This window comes from Triticum aestivum, chromosome 6A, assembly GCF_018294505.1.
Source record: "Triticum aestivum cultivar Chinese Spring chromosome 6A, IWGSC CS RefSeq v2.1, whole genome shotgun sequence".
Lineage (NCBI taxonomy): Eukaryota > Viridiplantae > Streptophyta > Magnoliopsida > Poales > Poaceae > Triticum > Triticum aestivum.
In genome coordinates this window covers 528706610-528721639 of record NC_057809.1, presented here as the reverse complement: position 1 = coordinate 528721639, position 15030 = coordinate 528706610, and the positions used below count along the sequence as shown (strand labels likewise).

At 45.0% G+C, this 15030-nt stretch overlaps 1 protein-coding gene across 1 annotated transcript; it reads left to right on the top strand.

The window, feature by feature from the left end:
- The first annotated feature begins 2048 nt into the window (after positions 1–2048).
- Positions 2049–5327, top strand: LOC123128299 (uncharacterized). Its single transcript, XM_044548267.1, has 4 exons — positions 2049–2509; positions 3162–3279; positions 3432–3619; positions 4915–5327. Exons 1-4 carry the CDS (start codon positions 2315–2317, stop codon positions 4981–4983), a joined length of 570 nt encoding a protein of 189 aa, XP_044404202.1. The 5' UTR covers positions 2049–2314; the 3' UTR covers positions 4984–5327.
- The last annotated feature ends 9703 nt before the right edge of the window (positions 5328–15030 follow it).

Genomic DNA, 15030 nt, shown 5'->3' with positions numbered 1-15030 from the left:
TGGATGCAAAGTAAGGGGAGCATGGGTGGAGTGGGACAGAATGGGACCGAGAAGGGGAATTGAGTGGGTCGGGAGTGTTGTAGTCCTTCGTGGCTGCTGTTCGGACCCCCGCAAAGCCCTCCTCCCCCCCAAATTTAAGAAAAAAAGCATGTTCGGACCAGATCGCATGATCCAGACAGATGCGGGTGGTTTAAGGGTCCGCTTTGGAGATGCCCTTTTATGCCGGGAGAATATCTGGTGCTCTCGAGGCCTAAGTGATACCGTGATACGGGTTGTTGGGCCGTCGGATCTGAGATCAAAGGACATATGTGAGCTGCTGGCTCAACTGGACCTATGCGCAATTTTCAAACTCCTAGTGGCTCTTTTGCAAAATTGCAGACGTTCCAGGAGTTTGTATCATCGTAGCACCTGAGAAGCCGGAGGACCAGCTATTCTCCCCTTATGTGCCCTTATTAAGAACACTAGCAAGGCAAAGGCGAGGCACCACGACCATGTATTACAACATCTACAGTCGGGCTCCCTAAACTATCCACCGGGCAGACGACCTGGTCAGTGCCTGGTTGTTGGGAAACATAGTAGATAACAAAAAAGTTCGCCATATGATCATGATTCTAGGAACACTATGAAGATGCATTAGAGGCAGATCCCACCCAAGGGCTCCCATAGCCACAATCGCCACAGTTTGCCAGCATGGGGCTAGTCCACCTGCGTGGGAGGGAGGAGCAGCAGAGTGAGAGCGAGGACTAGAAGTAGATTCGGGGGCGCAAGGAGGCGACGACTCTGTGGAGGTCGGGCTGGGTAATAGGAATGAGAGAGAGGTAGATGAGCTGATTACTTCACTAGTTTTTTGTTTCACATATAAGCCTTGCCTTGTTGTCTCGGTAGTTCTGCCGGTGTGGCGCTGTCGACTGAGCGGTCAGTGCGGTCAACCGGTTGAGCATACCAAAACCAAGACTAGGGTTGAGTTCTGAACCTCGAGGTTAGTTGGAGTGTATTTCAACCGGTTTCATAGTTCAAGGTTGTAAATTAAAACATGTGGTTAGTTCGGGGTTGACATGTAGACTTTTCCAATCGTACTATAATGCAATTGGAAAAAATTATAAGTTATCATTGGCTACTATATATACTAAACAATTCTATCACACATATATCAAAGGGGGTAGTAAAATTGCAATAAGCAGTTTATGGTAGGTTTAAGAGCAACTGTCAAAGCAAAGCAGTTTGTAAAGAAGTAAATGATACCCATACCTCTATAACTTCAAAAAAAATAAAAAAAAAACTTACCACCTAATAAAACATTTACATATCCTCGCACAAAAAGAGCACTTACCTATGCTAAATTGTGTAGAAACCGTGACAAAATAAAACATAACAGCAAACTTATTGTTTGAGCACAACAACTCAAACTTGTAAACTTAACATGTTAAAGGCAATCCTTGGCACTTCATTAAGAAAAAACATAAAAACAAAATAGTTACAAGAGCAACATTCTCTTCTTTTTTTATTTTCTTTTTTGACAGGAAGGGCAACATCATCATTGACACACAAAGGAAACAAAAGCATAACATGGGTTACTTTCCACATGCTCTTGTCTTTAATATCTTTTAGCTAGGCAAGACAATTTTCTGAGACTGTCCATGGTGGGAGTAACTTCATCGATAACATAGGTCCAACTCAACAAATTTGCTTACATGGCAACGTTTTAATAAGGAGAGAAATGATTTCAGTAACATAGCTAACTACTCATACTATGGGTAACATCACAAATACCAAGACAAAATGGATCTATAAGCTAATAAATGAAGTGTTGCATGACATTACATATATGTTACTCCAGACTATATAGAGGTAGTAACATATATTAGTAACATATACATATTACTAGTCAGAGTTACTCCCCATCTCTACTCCTAATGGATGACTTGGTGAATAGTCTTCGCGGTTTAATTTTGCTGGTTTGTTTCATCATCCTCCCACCTCCGATTTTTTCGTCATCCTCTCACCTCCGGTTTTTTTTTCGTCATCCCCCACCTCCATTAACTCACAACCCTCAAAAACCACCCCCACACACGAACCACTCCCCTCCCTCTCCTCGCGCAAGCATCCTCTCCTCCGTACCCTCGCACGCGGTTCCTGCGCCGCCGCCACATGGGAGCTTGTCGACCAGCCCAGCGTCCTCCAGATCACCGCCGCCCCTCTCCGGATCGCCGCCGCCCCTCTCCGGATCGCCGCCGTCACCGCCCCGGATCGCCACCTTCGCCGTCGGAATCGCTGCCAACGTCTCGTCGCCCCGGATCGCCGCCGTCGCCGGGCCATGGCGGTGGAGGTCGACGGCACCCGGAAGCGCGGGGCGGCGGCCTTCCTGGACGACCCCTTCGAGGTGCTGCAGGTGAAGCGGGGCCGGTGCTCACCGTCCGCCACCACGGCCTCGGTCGCCGACCTCGGCATCAACATGGAGTTCGACCCCGTCGAGGCGGTCCAGTCCGTCTTCCCCGGCGCCGATCCGCAGGTACCCCCGCCGCCGCTCCGTGCCGCTTTCTTTCACTTCTTGTTCTTTCGGTTGATTGGTAGATCGTGCGCAGACGTGTAGTAGATCCCGCCGATTCAGTTCATCACAAGAACCAATCGAACTTGGTTACACCGCAAGAAAGATTGTGCCTTGAATCTTGAAACAAATTTTCTGTTGTCGATTCATATCCCCTTTCTTGAATTAGAATAGACTAAGAGTTCAGAGATTGATGGAATTGGAAATCAAAAGTTCAGAAGAATCATCCACCACGATTTCTCTCTTGCGTGTGCCAAGCGCTTCGTGTATAAACCGTTACAGGGAAGCAGGGTAGGAATCACCCATGAGGATTATTCCTCTGCTGATCAATTATCGTACACGCCTTCGACCCGACATGATCGCCTGCCCTCCCGCCACTTTGAATTCTTCTCACATATGATGGCTAAATTTAGGATTCAGAAGTAAACTGTCTGAACTAAATAACTGAAAACAAATAGCTTGCACATCTGTTCTATCCTTGTGCACAGAAGTTCTGCCATGGTTTTCTGAAATCCTGGTATAGCTTTGGTTTATGCCACAATAGTGGACTTGAGAACCCCGATTTGTACCGTCTTGCTCTGTACATGTCTAATGGGTAATTTTGGGGAATTTCTAGCTTCTGCGGGGCTATCTCGAAGCGTCGGGAAATGTCTTGGATGCTGCCATCAGAAGCCTCAGTGATTATTTGGCATCGGATTCAGCAACGACCAATGCTGGTGCCTCCTCATCTGGAGGTATGGCTGACATGACTGCAAAATAACCCTGACTGCTTCTTTCTCTTGTTGCCTGATAGTTATAGTAATGTCTAGAGATGTATATTTTTTATAAACAGCACCATTCGTACAATTTGCATCTTGTCTAACTCTTGAACGATTGTTAATCACAGTGGCATCTCATGTGACGGTGATGAATACTCCAGCCAACAGGACTGAATGGACGGAGCTAATTGTCAAGGAGATGTCGTCCGCTTCAGATCCGAATGACGCCAGGAATCGAGTCTTCAGGATACATGAAATGTTCGACAAATGTGCCGCAAACTGCAGTACTCATGATGAGGCGCATAAAATGCGTGAGGTAACTAATGCATCCGCAGTTGCTTCATCCCTCCGTTCAAAAACATTACATATCATAATCGTCTGAGTTCAGACATTGACAGTGCCATAGTCAGAAAATCACAACATGAGGCACAAAGCTAATGATATCAAATTTGTGCCACCATAAAGTATGTGTTATTAGATTAATCGTTGATTAGTGCTTGAGCCTAGAAAATCAAAATACACTTTATATTTCTGGAAAGGGGGTAGTTGATACTGCCAAATGGCCGGTTACTTCTGAGATGTGTTTCTGGAAATTTTGATGTGCTCACCTGTCCGGGCGCTGCAACCCCATAGAATGAAGCTTGATGCATGTGCAGAATCGTTAATTATCTTATATTTGTGTAGATGATTATAGCAACTATTTTGGGCTGACCTCTTGCTGTTCTAGCAAAAAAATTAGTATTTTGTTTTTCTCTATGAAAGATCAGGTAATCTGATATCGAGCTCCTTATTTTAAAGTAATTGAATTTTGGGTTTGTAATGATTGTTCATGACTAATAGAAAATATATATTGTAAAATTCCAGGACCGAATGGATTTTTGGTCTATATTGCAAATATGCATAATGGATTATTGGTGAGCTCGGTATTGGTGGTCTACTCCCTTTCATCCCTGTATTTCTAAGAAAACCAAACTAATATGCATCCATGTATTTTTTAATTCAAGTTCTTTCATATGGGTTACGTAAAAAGCAAATGTTGCTTCTTTTTATTCAGATGCTTTGAGAACCAAGTCTACCTGGTTCTCTTCCTTTCATCCATGTATTTTAATGTGCAGTGTACAGTGTGTAGAATGAGCAAACTTGTGAATCTAGAGCACAAACTCATGATTGATCAAGGGAGTGGCACTGCCGGCTGGGTTAGAGTATAATCAACTGTACTTGGAGTTTTTTTTTTGTGATACGTGTAGCTTTCAGCTTGCGAGCCTTTCAAATATGCAAGTGTCCGATGCCATAGGCTACTATGGAAGTTGTGAATGCTATGTAGTTTCCGGTACTACTTGCATTCAGAAATGAACTATTTCAGGCTGACCATCTAAGTTTTACAAATTTATTTCAGAAATGAACTATTTCAGGCTGACCATTCAGAAATGAACTAAGTTTCAGAAATGAACTACTTGTATGTATAGTGAGATCAAATTTATTTGTTCTAGGGACATTTCTGAACATGCGTATGGAATAAGATCATGAACATGTATATGGATTATGAATTTAGTATTTTTTGATAAGTGAATTTACTTTTATCTATTGATAAAAAAATATTTTTGTTGTCAGACGAAGGGCACGACAGATGGCGCCGGCGGGAAGGTGAGCAGCTGTGGAGATAAGCGAGGAAAGGAGTAGTGTGAGGCGGTTGGCGGTGTTGAAGAGGATGAGAGGGCCGCACACTCGGTGCCATGCTACTGGAGGGCCCGCTGCTGGAGGCAGTCCTAGGGATTTTTGGATCAATGACAGTAACGTTGGCGACCCAGGTATCTTCTTCCATCTCTAGATCCTGAATCTACAGCTCTCTAATCTGCAAATACACGCAGTAGCGACGGGTACAATTGCATGGTTGTGACTGCCGACCAGTACACGAGTGGGGCTGCCGTTCTCCTACCGGTAATCAGCTGCTCCAGTGCCACCGCATATATACTCCGATGAGTATCCTTGATATCTTCCCTCCACATTGCATCTAATGACACACTTCCACATTGCATCTGATGACACACTTCCAACTGGAATATATCAATTACATACCACGGTCATAAGTGTCACACTTCCAACTTAGGACATGTCATGATGATGTGCTTTTTGGTTATCCTAGGACTTACAAAAACATGTCATCTGATCTGTTCCCCTTCGGTACATTAGATGTTATAGGTCATTTGTTGAGCGGTTATAATGACTTTTTCTTTGGGTAAGTCTATGGTAAAATATATGCAGATTTCCTCTCAAAACTATCTACCAGTCATATTGTTAAGGGAGGATCCAATCTATTACTTTGAATTTAAGCTATCACATTTATCATATAGTATTTAATATTGGTAGAAGATTAAATTATTGACATGACTTTAATTGAAATTTTTAGGTGAAATTTGAAACTTCCCTTCAGAGATGCTAAAGTACTATTTATTTGACCGGCTTGGTGTACATTGACCTTTACCGCCTGAATGTTATGAATTATATTCGTGGTGGATGATATGAATGTCGGGGAGGTGATGGAGAAGTATGACGAGGAACTTGTGAAGGCTGAGGGCATGGAGAAGAAGGGGAGAATCTAAGTGGGAGGCTGACATTGGCGAAGGAGAAGGCTAGATGAGTGTTGGCATTGGCAGACAACGGGTCACTGCAGATGGCATTCACTGAATTATTAAAGGAATTGAAGCTCCCAAAATGATCAAATAAATAAGATAGCAATGAGACATAGAATGCTGTGTTATTAATTATCTTTGTCCTCAAAAAGGATGTCGTGATAGTAGTCGTGCTTTGCATATAAGTTGCTTCAACAACTATATTCTTGAAATGATGTGCCATAGGTAGGTGGAAAAACTAAGAAATACAAGCATTCCTCTGTGTGTGAGAGAGAGTGCTCTACACGCTGCCTTTATGGATTAAACCGGTGCTCTAATTAAATGATAAATTGAGTGTACTTTTTTTCTTTGACCGTTATATGACAAAATGAATGAACATGTGAGTGCTATCCAGATTATCCATGAAGTGCCTTGACATATGCTATAAAGAGATCGTGTGAAAACAAAGCTGAAGTTGTTGCCCAGGATGAGAAGGAAAGTGGTCTTCCAGCAACACTAAACATGGTCATGTATTACACATACATATGATGATGTATGTAATGCGTCCGATCATTGTTGTCTTTTATGTCAAGTTTATTTGTCTTGCATTATGATGGTCCATGTAAAAATAATTGGATGAGTTGCCAACCCAGTAAGAAGTTTGATTTAATTTTGTTGCTCCTGCTTGCTTTGTTGATGCATTTCATGGAGATGACTCGTGTATGTAACATCCCGGATATGATTTACCCAATATGTATTCCAACTCTTGCCGTTTTCGACGTTAAGTTATTTTATTTTCTCGGGTTCGGGTTTTTGTCTTCGTGTGTTGTTGTTGTTGTCATGCATCTCATATCATTTCATCATGTGTATTGCATTTGCATACATGTTCATCTCATGCATCCGAGCATTTTCCCCGTTGTCCGTTTTGCATTCCGGCGCTCCGTTCTCCTCCGGTGGTCATTTCTACCTTTCTTTCGTGTGTGGGGATTAAACATTTCCGGATTTGACCGAGACTTGTCAAGCGGCCTTGGTTTACTACCGGTAGATCACTTGTCAAATTTCGTATCATTTGGACTTCGTTTGATGCTCCAACGGTTAACCGAGGGACCGAAAAGGCTTCATGTGTGTTGCAGCCCAACACCCCTCCATTTTGGCCCAAAACCCTCTCCATCATCTAGAGCGTTCGATCACGATCGCGTGGCCGAAAACCGCACCTCATTTAGACTCTCCTAACTCCCTCTATGCCTATATAAATACACCTTCCTCAAAATTCACGGATCCCCTCTTCCAAACCCTAGCCCCGCTCCATCCGTGCGGCCGGACAACGTCCGGGCCCCACCGGACACGTCCGCCCGATCCGCCGCTGCCAATCCCACGCTGCCACGTGACGGGAACCGCCCCACATCGCCGCCGGCCCGCGAGGCCCGCCGCGGGCCCCCGAGCCCACTCCCTCCGCGCCTGCCTCGTCCCCGCCCTATCCGTGCGCCATTGCCGGCCCCGTCGCGCCGGCGAGGCTCCGCCGCCCGAACCGGCCACTGCTCTGCCGCCCGACGCCCCGTGGCCGGCGTCCCTCACCGCCGCCGTCCGCCTCCTCTCCGTCCTCGTCCGACTCCGGCCAGCCACCGCGGCCACGAACTCCGGCCACCTCGCCCACCGGCGTCATCCCCGCTCCTGCGAACCTTGTAAAACGCGCCCGGCCAGATCTGGATCCGGATCTTGCCTCGGTTGACTTTCCGTCCCTAACCCTAAATTTTTGGCTATGTTCATCGCATCGTAACTTTGCAGCTGTAGCTCCGTTTTGGGCATATAGCATATAAAATGTTCATCTCAGAGAGCACATCATTTCATCTCATTGCATCATTTTCATTTGAGTTCATCTTGATGCCCGAAATGCTGTTAGAAGAATGCTATTTGAGATAATTGTCAGATCTGCTGCTCCAATTAGATTTTTGTCATTTTTGCCATGATTATTGTGTGCATGATATGTCCAGGAGCTCTACATGTGTTTTGTTATATGTTTTGCCATCTTTCCAGTGGTGCCATCCATGTATTTTTGTGATGTGTGTGGTGACTAGCACAAGCTTGCAAAGTGGTGCATTTGTTAATGCTGATTTCAGGGACTTAGCAATTCCACTAAGTCCTTGATCTGTTTATCTCATTATGCCATGTGTTCATATTGTTTCCTAGTGATCCGTGCCTCTTTTGAGGATGATCAGTAAGGATGATTTGTAAATCTGGTAGTGCTCTATCCATCCATGTCTTTGTTTGCAATTATGGAGCACCCTAGCTTGAGTCAATCGAGCTCTACTTTTGTCATTTCGTGAATCTGGGCAGATTGTCTACTTGTTAGCGATTTTGCCGATGATGTTGTAGTTGATCTGTGCATGCTATGTTATTGTTCTTGCCATGTCTAGCTTGCATAATGTGTATTCTTGATGGGTGTATGCTTAGATTGTCATGACATGCTCTGTAGTGAGTGCATCAAGCTCGTAAACATGCCTACTTGATATCTGTTTCAGCATGCTCCAGTTTTCACTAAGTGTGAGAACTGTTTATGTTTTTGCCATGTTCACATGCTTGCAAATGTACTTTCTGATCCCTTTTGTCTCAAGGTCACTAAGGGACTTTTGAGCTCTTTGAGTAGCTCCATGCCATGCTTTACTTTGCCATGTTCAGATTCTGTAGCATATAGTTTTCGTACTCCAAAGTGTGCTATCTGTTCTGAAATTCCAGACAAGTGTTAATTTCACTAAGTCTGAAATCTGTTTACCAAATGCATTTTTGCCATGCTTGTTTGAACCTGATAGTGGATGAATTGGCCGTAGCTCAGTGTTCCTCTTTTGTTAAGCATCATGAATGGTTTCCTGCCATGTATTTGGTTGCCATGTTTGGGTGCTGTAGCATGTTCATCTTGTTGCATTTAGATGACTACTTGCTGTAAATCGCAGACCGGTGCCATATTTGAATTGCTTGCCATTTCCAAACCGTGACTCCGATTCCGGCGTTCTTTATATCGTTTTCAAGCGATTTCATCTCATCTTTCCAGTGGCACACTTGGATTTCCAAGTTGAGGCCAGGTTCATGCATCTCTTGTCAAATCTTGCATATGCATCCCGCATCGCATCCCGCATAGCATACCATCTTTGCATCATGTTGTTTGAGTTGTGCACATGGTTGATTGCGTTCCTCTTACTTGTTTGTCTTGTTTGGGTAGAGCCGGGAGACGAGTTCGCTAACAAGGAGCCCGTTGAGTTTGCTTTCGAGGATCCAGTCAACTCTGACAACGTTGCAGGCAAGATGATCATACCCTCGAAATCACTTCTATCTTTGCTTTGCTAGATGCTCGCTCTTTTGCTATGCCTATGCTACGATGCCTACCACTTGCTTATCATGCCTCCCAAATTGCCTTGTCAAACCTCTAACCCACCATGTCCTAGCAAACCGTTGATTGGCTATGTTACCGCTTTGGTCAGCCCCTCTTATAGCGTTGCTAGTTGCAGGTGAAGATTGGAGACTGTTCCTTGTTGGAACACTATTTTACTTGTTGGGATATCATTATATTGCCATGCTATCTTAATGCATCTATATACTTGGTAAAGGGTAGAATGCTCGGCCTCTCGCCTAGTGTTTTGTTCCACTCTTGCCGCCCTAGTTTCCGTCATATCGGTGTTATGTTCCCGGATTTTGTGTTCCTTACGCGGTTTGGTGATAATGGGAACCCCTTGATAGTTCGCCTTGAATAAAGCTTTTCCAGCAATGCCCAACCTTGGTTTTACCATTTGCCACCTAGCCTCTTTTTCCCTTGGATTTCCGGAGCCCGAGGGCCATCTTATTTAAACCCCCCCGGGCCAGTGCTCCTCTGGGTGTTGGTCCACCTCGTCAGCCGCCGGTGGCTACCAGGGGCAACTTTGGGCTGACCTACCAGAAGTTTGGACAATCTGAGTGTGCCCTGAGAACGAGATATGTGCAGCTCCTATAGGGATTTGTCGGCACATTCGGGCGGTGTTGCTGAATGGGTTTTAACTTGTCGAAGTGTCTTGTAGAACCGGGATACCGAGCCTGATCGGAATGTCTCGGGAGAAGGTCTATTCCTTCGTTGACCGTGAGAGCTTGTCATGGGCTAAGTTGGGACCCCCTGCAGGGATTGAACTTTTGAAAGTCGTGCCCGCTGTTATGGGCAGATGGGAATTTGTTAATATCCGGTTGTAGATAACTCGAACCTTAACTTAATTAAAATGAATCCACTGTGTGAGTTACCGTGATGGTCTCTTCTCGGCGGAGTCCGGAAAGTGAACACGGTGTTGGAGTAATGCTTGTCGCAGGTTGTTCTCTAGTTACTCGTTCGCGCTTTGCTATCTCTTCTCGCTCTCTTTTGCGAATAGGTTAGCCACCATACATGCTAGTCGCTTGCTGCAGCTCCACATATTTTACCTTGCCTTTCCTATAAGCTTAAGTAGTCTTGATCGCGAGGGTGCGAGATTGCTGAGTCCCTGTGGCTCACAGTTTACTTCCAAGCCAGATGCAGGGCCAGACGACTCCGTTCCAGATGACGCGTTAGAGCTCAAGTGGGAGTTCGACGAGGACTCACGCCGTTACTATGTTTCTTTCCCTGATGATCAGTAGTGGTTCCCAGTCGGGGTGATCGGGACTATGTCGCATGTTGGGTTGGTCTTTTATTTTGGCACCGTAGTCGGGCCATGAGTGATTGGTTGATGTAATGCTATTTATGTACTTTGTGTGATGTGGCGAGTGTAAGCGAACTATGTTACTTATCCCCTTATTATGTATTACATGGATGTTGTGATGATTGCCTAACTTGCGACATTGCTTTCAATGCGGTTATGCCTCTAAGTCGTGCCTCGACATGTAGGAGATATAGCCGCATCGAGGGCGTTACAAGTTGGTAATCAGAGCCTTCCCGACCTTAGGAGCCCCATTGCTTGATCGTTATTAGCGGCCGAGTTTGAGTCTAGAAAAATGTTTTGAGTCATTTAGGAATTATATATCGGAGAGTTTAGGAATTCTTTTTACTCCCCAGTCCCTTCATCGCTCTGGTGAGGCATCCTGACGTAGAGTTTTGACTCTTCTCTTCTCAAATTTCACTAAAAAAAATTTAGGATCACGCGGGTATCTTGGAATCGTTCCGATGGTTTTGTGATGAGAACATTCATGTTGGTGCCTCCTGTTCCCGGGAGTTGAGCTCCGAAGTGTTGTCGTCACAATTTTATCGTTGCAGTTCTGGAATACCTGAGTTTAGTACGCCGACATCGAAAATCTCTTTTATGCAGTTCATTGGTGAGATAACCTCGACGCCACCCAGTACTGGGGCGGGAGTTCGGGAGTATTGCCATAACTTGTATAACGGATGCTTTTCGAAGGTTGAGGTAGATGGTTTCCGAAGTTTTTCTCGGTTATGTGTTGAAGGATGGATACAACTGGATGTAGGAATTGCTAGATTTGGGTGAGATATTATGCTTCCCCTGTATCCCCAACACCTGATTGCATAACCGGAAAGGTTCGGGAGTTTCATAGGTGGGAATTCTTGTAGCTCTAGTTCTTCTTCCACGGATATTTGGTTTGAGATTGGGATTTCTTACCGAGTATTCGTTCTTGATCCGTACCTTGTTGATTTATTTCTCTACCTAAATTCCTAGTGGCTTCTCAATTTATGGATATGTGACCATTTCAAGTGGAATGCATTCGTTCATTTTGTTCGGATGTGAAGACTATACGTTGCAATTTTCATTCCGTTGGGTTCAGCTTCAATATTTGTCTATCAATGTGCTAATGGATGTCAACCTCTTCAGGATGGCTCCTTGTAACACCCTCGATGCGACTATATCTCCCACGTGTCGAGGCACGACTTAGAGGCATAATCGCATTGAAGGCATATGCCGCAAGTTAGGCAATCTTCACAACATCCCATGGAATATAATAATGAAAGGGGATATAACATAGTTGGCTTACACTCGCCACGTCAATCAAGTACATAAATAACATTACATCATCCAAACACTCATGGCCCGACTACGGCGCCAAAATAAAAGAGAACCCAACATGCGACACGGTCCCAATCACCCCAACTGGGCACCACTACTGATCATCGGGAAAGGAAACATAGTAACGTTGAGAGTCCTCGTCGAACTCCCACTTGAGCTCATACGCATCTCCTGGAGCGGAATCATCAGGCCCTGCATCTGGTGTAATAGTAAACTGTGAGCCACAGGGACTCAGCAATCTCGCACCCTCGCGATCAAGACTATTTAAGCTTATAGGTATGGCAAGGTAGAAATATGTGGAGCTGCAGCAAGCGACTAGGAAGTATGGTGGCTAACTTATTCGCAAAAGAGAGCGAGAAGAGGAGGCAAAGCGCGAGCGAGAAACTAGAGAGCAACCTGCGCAAACATTACCCCAACACCGTGTCCACTTCCCGGACTCCGCCGAGAAGAGGCCATCACGGTAACACACTCAGTTGATTCATTTTAATTAAATTAAGGTTCGAGTTATCTACAACCGGACATTAACAAATTCCATAACCGCGGGCATGGCTTTCGGAAGTTCAATCCCTGCAAGGGAGTCCCAACTTAGCCCATGACAAGCTCTCACGGTCAACGAAGGAATAGACCTCCTCCCAAGACGTTCCGATCAGATTCGGTATCTCGGTTCTTCAAGACACTTCGACAGGTTAAAACAAGACCAGCAACATCGCCCGAATGTGCCGACAAATCCCGATAGGAGCTGCACATATCTCTTTCTCAGGGCACACTCAGATTGTCCAAACTTCCGGTAGGCCAGCCCAGAGTTGCCCCTGGTAGCCACCGGCGGCTGACGAGGTGGACCAACTCTCAGAGGAGCACTGGCCCGGGGGGGGGGGTTTAAATAAGATGGCCCTCGGGCTCCGGAAACCCAAGGGAAAAAGAGGCTAGGTGGCAAATGGTAAAACCAAGGTTGGGCATTGCTGGAAAAGCTTTATTAAGGCGAACTATCAAGGGGTTCCCATTATAACCCAACCGCGTAAGGAACGCAAAATCAGGGAACATAACACCGATATGACGGAAACTAGGGTGGCAAGAGTGGAACAAAACACTAGGCGAGAGGCCGAGCCTTCCACCCTTTACCAAGTATATAGATGCTTTAAGATAACATAGCAATATAATGATATCCCAACAAGTAAATAAAAGTTCCAACAAGGAACGGCCTCCAATCTTCACCTGCAACTAGCAACTCTATAAGAGGGGCTGAGCAAAGCGGTAACATGGCCAATCAATGGTTTGCTAGGACAAGGTGGGTTAGGGGTTTGACATGGCAATTTGGGAGGCTTGAAAGCAAGTGGTAGGCATCGTAGCAATGGCATAGCAAAAGAGCGAGCAAACTAGCATAGCAAAGATAGTAATGATTTCGAGGGTATGATCATCTTGCCTGCACAGTTGTCAGAGTTGACTGGATCCTCGAAAGCAAACTCAACGGGCTCCTCGTTAGCGAACTCGTCTCCCGGCTCTATCCAAACAAGACAAACAAGCAACAAGGATACAATCAACCACGTGCAAGGATCAAGCAATATGATGCAATGATGATATGCTATGCGGGATGCGATGCGGGATGCAAAATGCAAGATATGACAGGAAATGCATGAACCTGGCCTCAACATGGAAAACCAAGTGTGCCACTAGAAAGATGAGATGAAATCGCTTGAAAACGATATAAAGAACGCCGGAATCGGAGTTACGGTTTGGAAATGGCAAGCGATTCAAAAATGACACCGGTCTGCGATTTACAGCAAGTAGGCATCTAAATGCAATGAGATGAACATGCTACAGCAACCAAACATGACAACAAAATACATGGCAGAGATGTATACGAGATGCTTAGCAAAAGTCTAGCACTGAGCTACGGCCAAATCATCCATTAACAGGTTCAAACAAGCATGGCAAAAATGCATATGGCAAACAGATCTCAGACTTAGTGAAATTAACACTTGTCTGGAATTCCAGATTAGGTAGCCCTCTTCGGAGCAACAAAACTACATGTTACAGGATCTGAACATGGCAAAGTAAAGCATGGCATGGAGCTACTCAAAGAGCTTAACAAAAGTCCCATTGTGACCTTGAGACAAAAGGGATCAGAAAATACAATTGCAAGCATGTGAACATAGCAAAAACATAATCAGTTTTCAGACTTAGTGAAAACTGACACATGCTGAAACATAACTCAAGTAGGCATGTTTACGAGCTCGATGCACTCACTACGATGCAAGTCATGGCAAGATAAGCATACACCCAACAAGAAGGCACAAAATGCAAGCTAGACATGGCAAGAACAATAGCATAGTAAGCACGGATCAACTACAACATCACCGGCAAAAATTGCAAACAAGTTGACTATCTGCCCAGATTCGCAAAGTAGCAAAAGTAGAGCTCGATTGACTCAAGCTAGGGTTCTCCATAATTGCAAACAAAGACATGAATGGATAGATCCTTACAAGATTAACAAAATATCCTTACTGATCATCCTCAAAAGAGGCACGGATCAATAGGAAACAACATGAACATATGGCATCATGAGATAACCAGCTCAAGGACTTAGTGGAATTGCTAAGTGCACCACTTTGCAAGCTTGCACAAGTCACCACACACATCACAAAAATACATGGGTTGCACCTCTGGAAATATGACAAAACCCTTAACAAAACACAAGTAGAGCATCAGGGCATATCATGCACACATTAATCATGACAAAAATGACAAAAACCTAAATGGAGTAGCAGATCTGACAATTATCTCAAGTAGCCCTCTTCTAACAGCATTTCGGGCATCAAGATGAACTCAAATGAAAATGATGCAATGGAATGAAATGATGTACTCTCTGAGATGAACATTTTGATAGGCTATATGCATGAATCGGAGCTACGGATGCAAAGTTACGGAGCCACGAACATGAGCATATGGACTGAAAATATCAGGGACTTAGAAAAAAAACAACCCTCAGATCTAGGGTTTGACCGGCGCGCGAACCGAGGCTGCGGCGGGCATTGTTCACGGCCGGCGGATCCGAGGTCGCGGGCGGCCGGCGAGGGCGAGGCGAGGCCGGAGAGGTCGCCGGGGTGGCAGAGCCCGTCAGG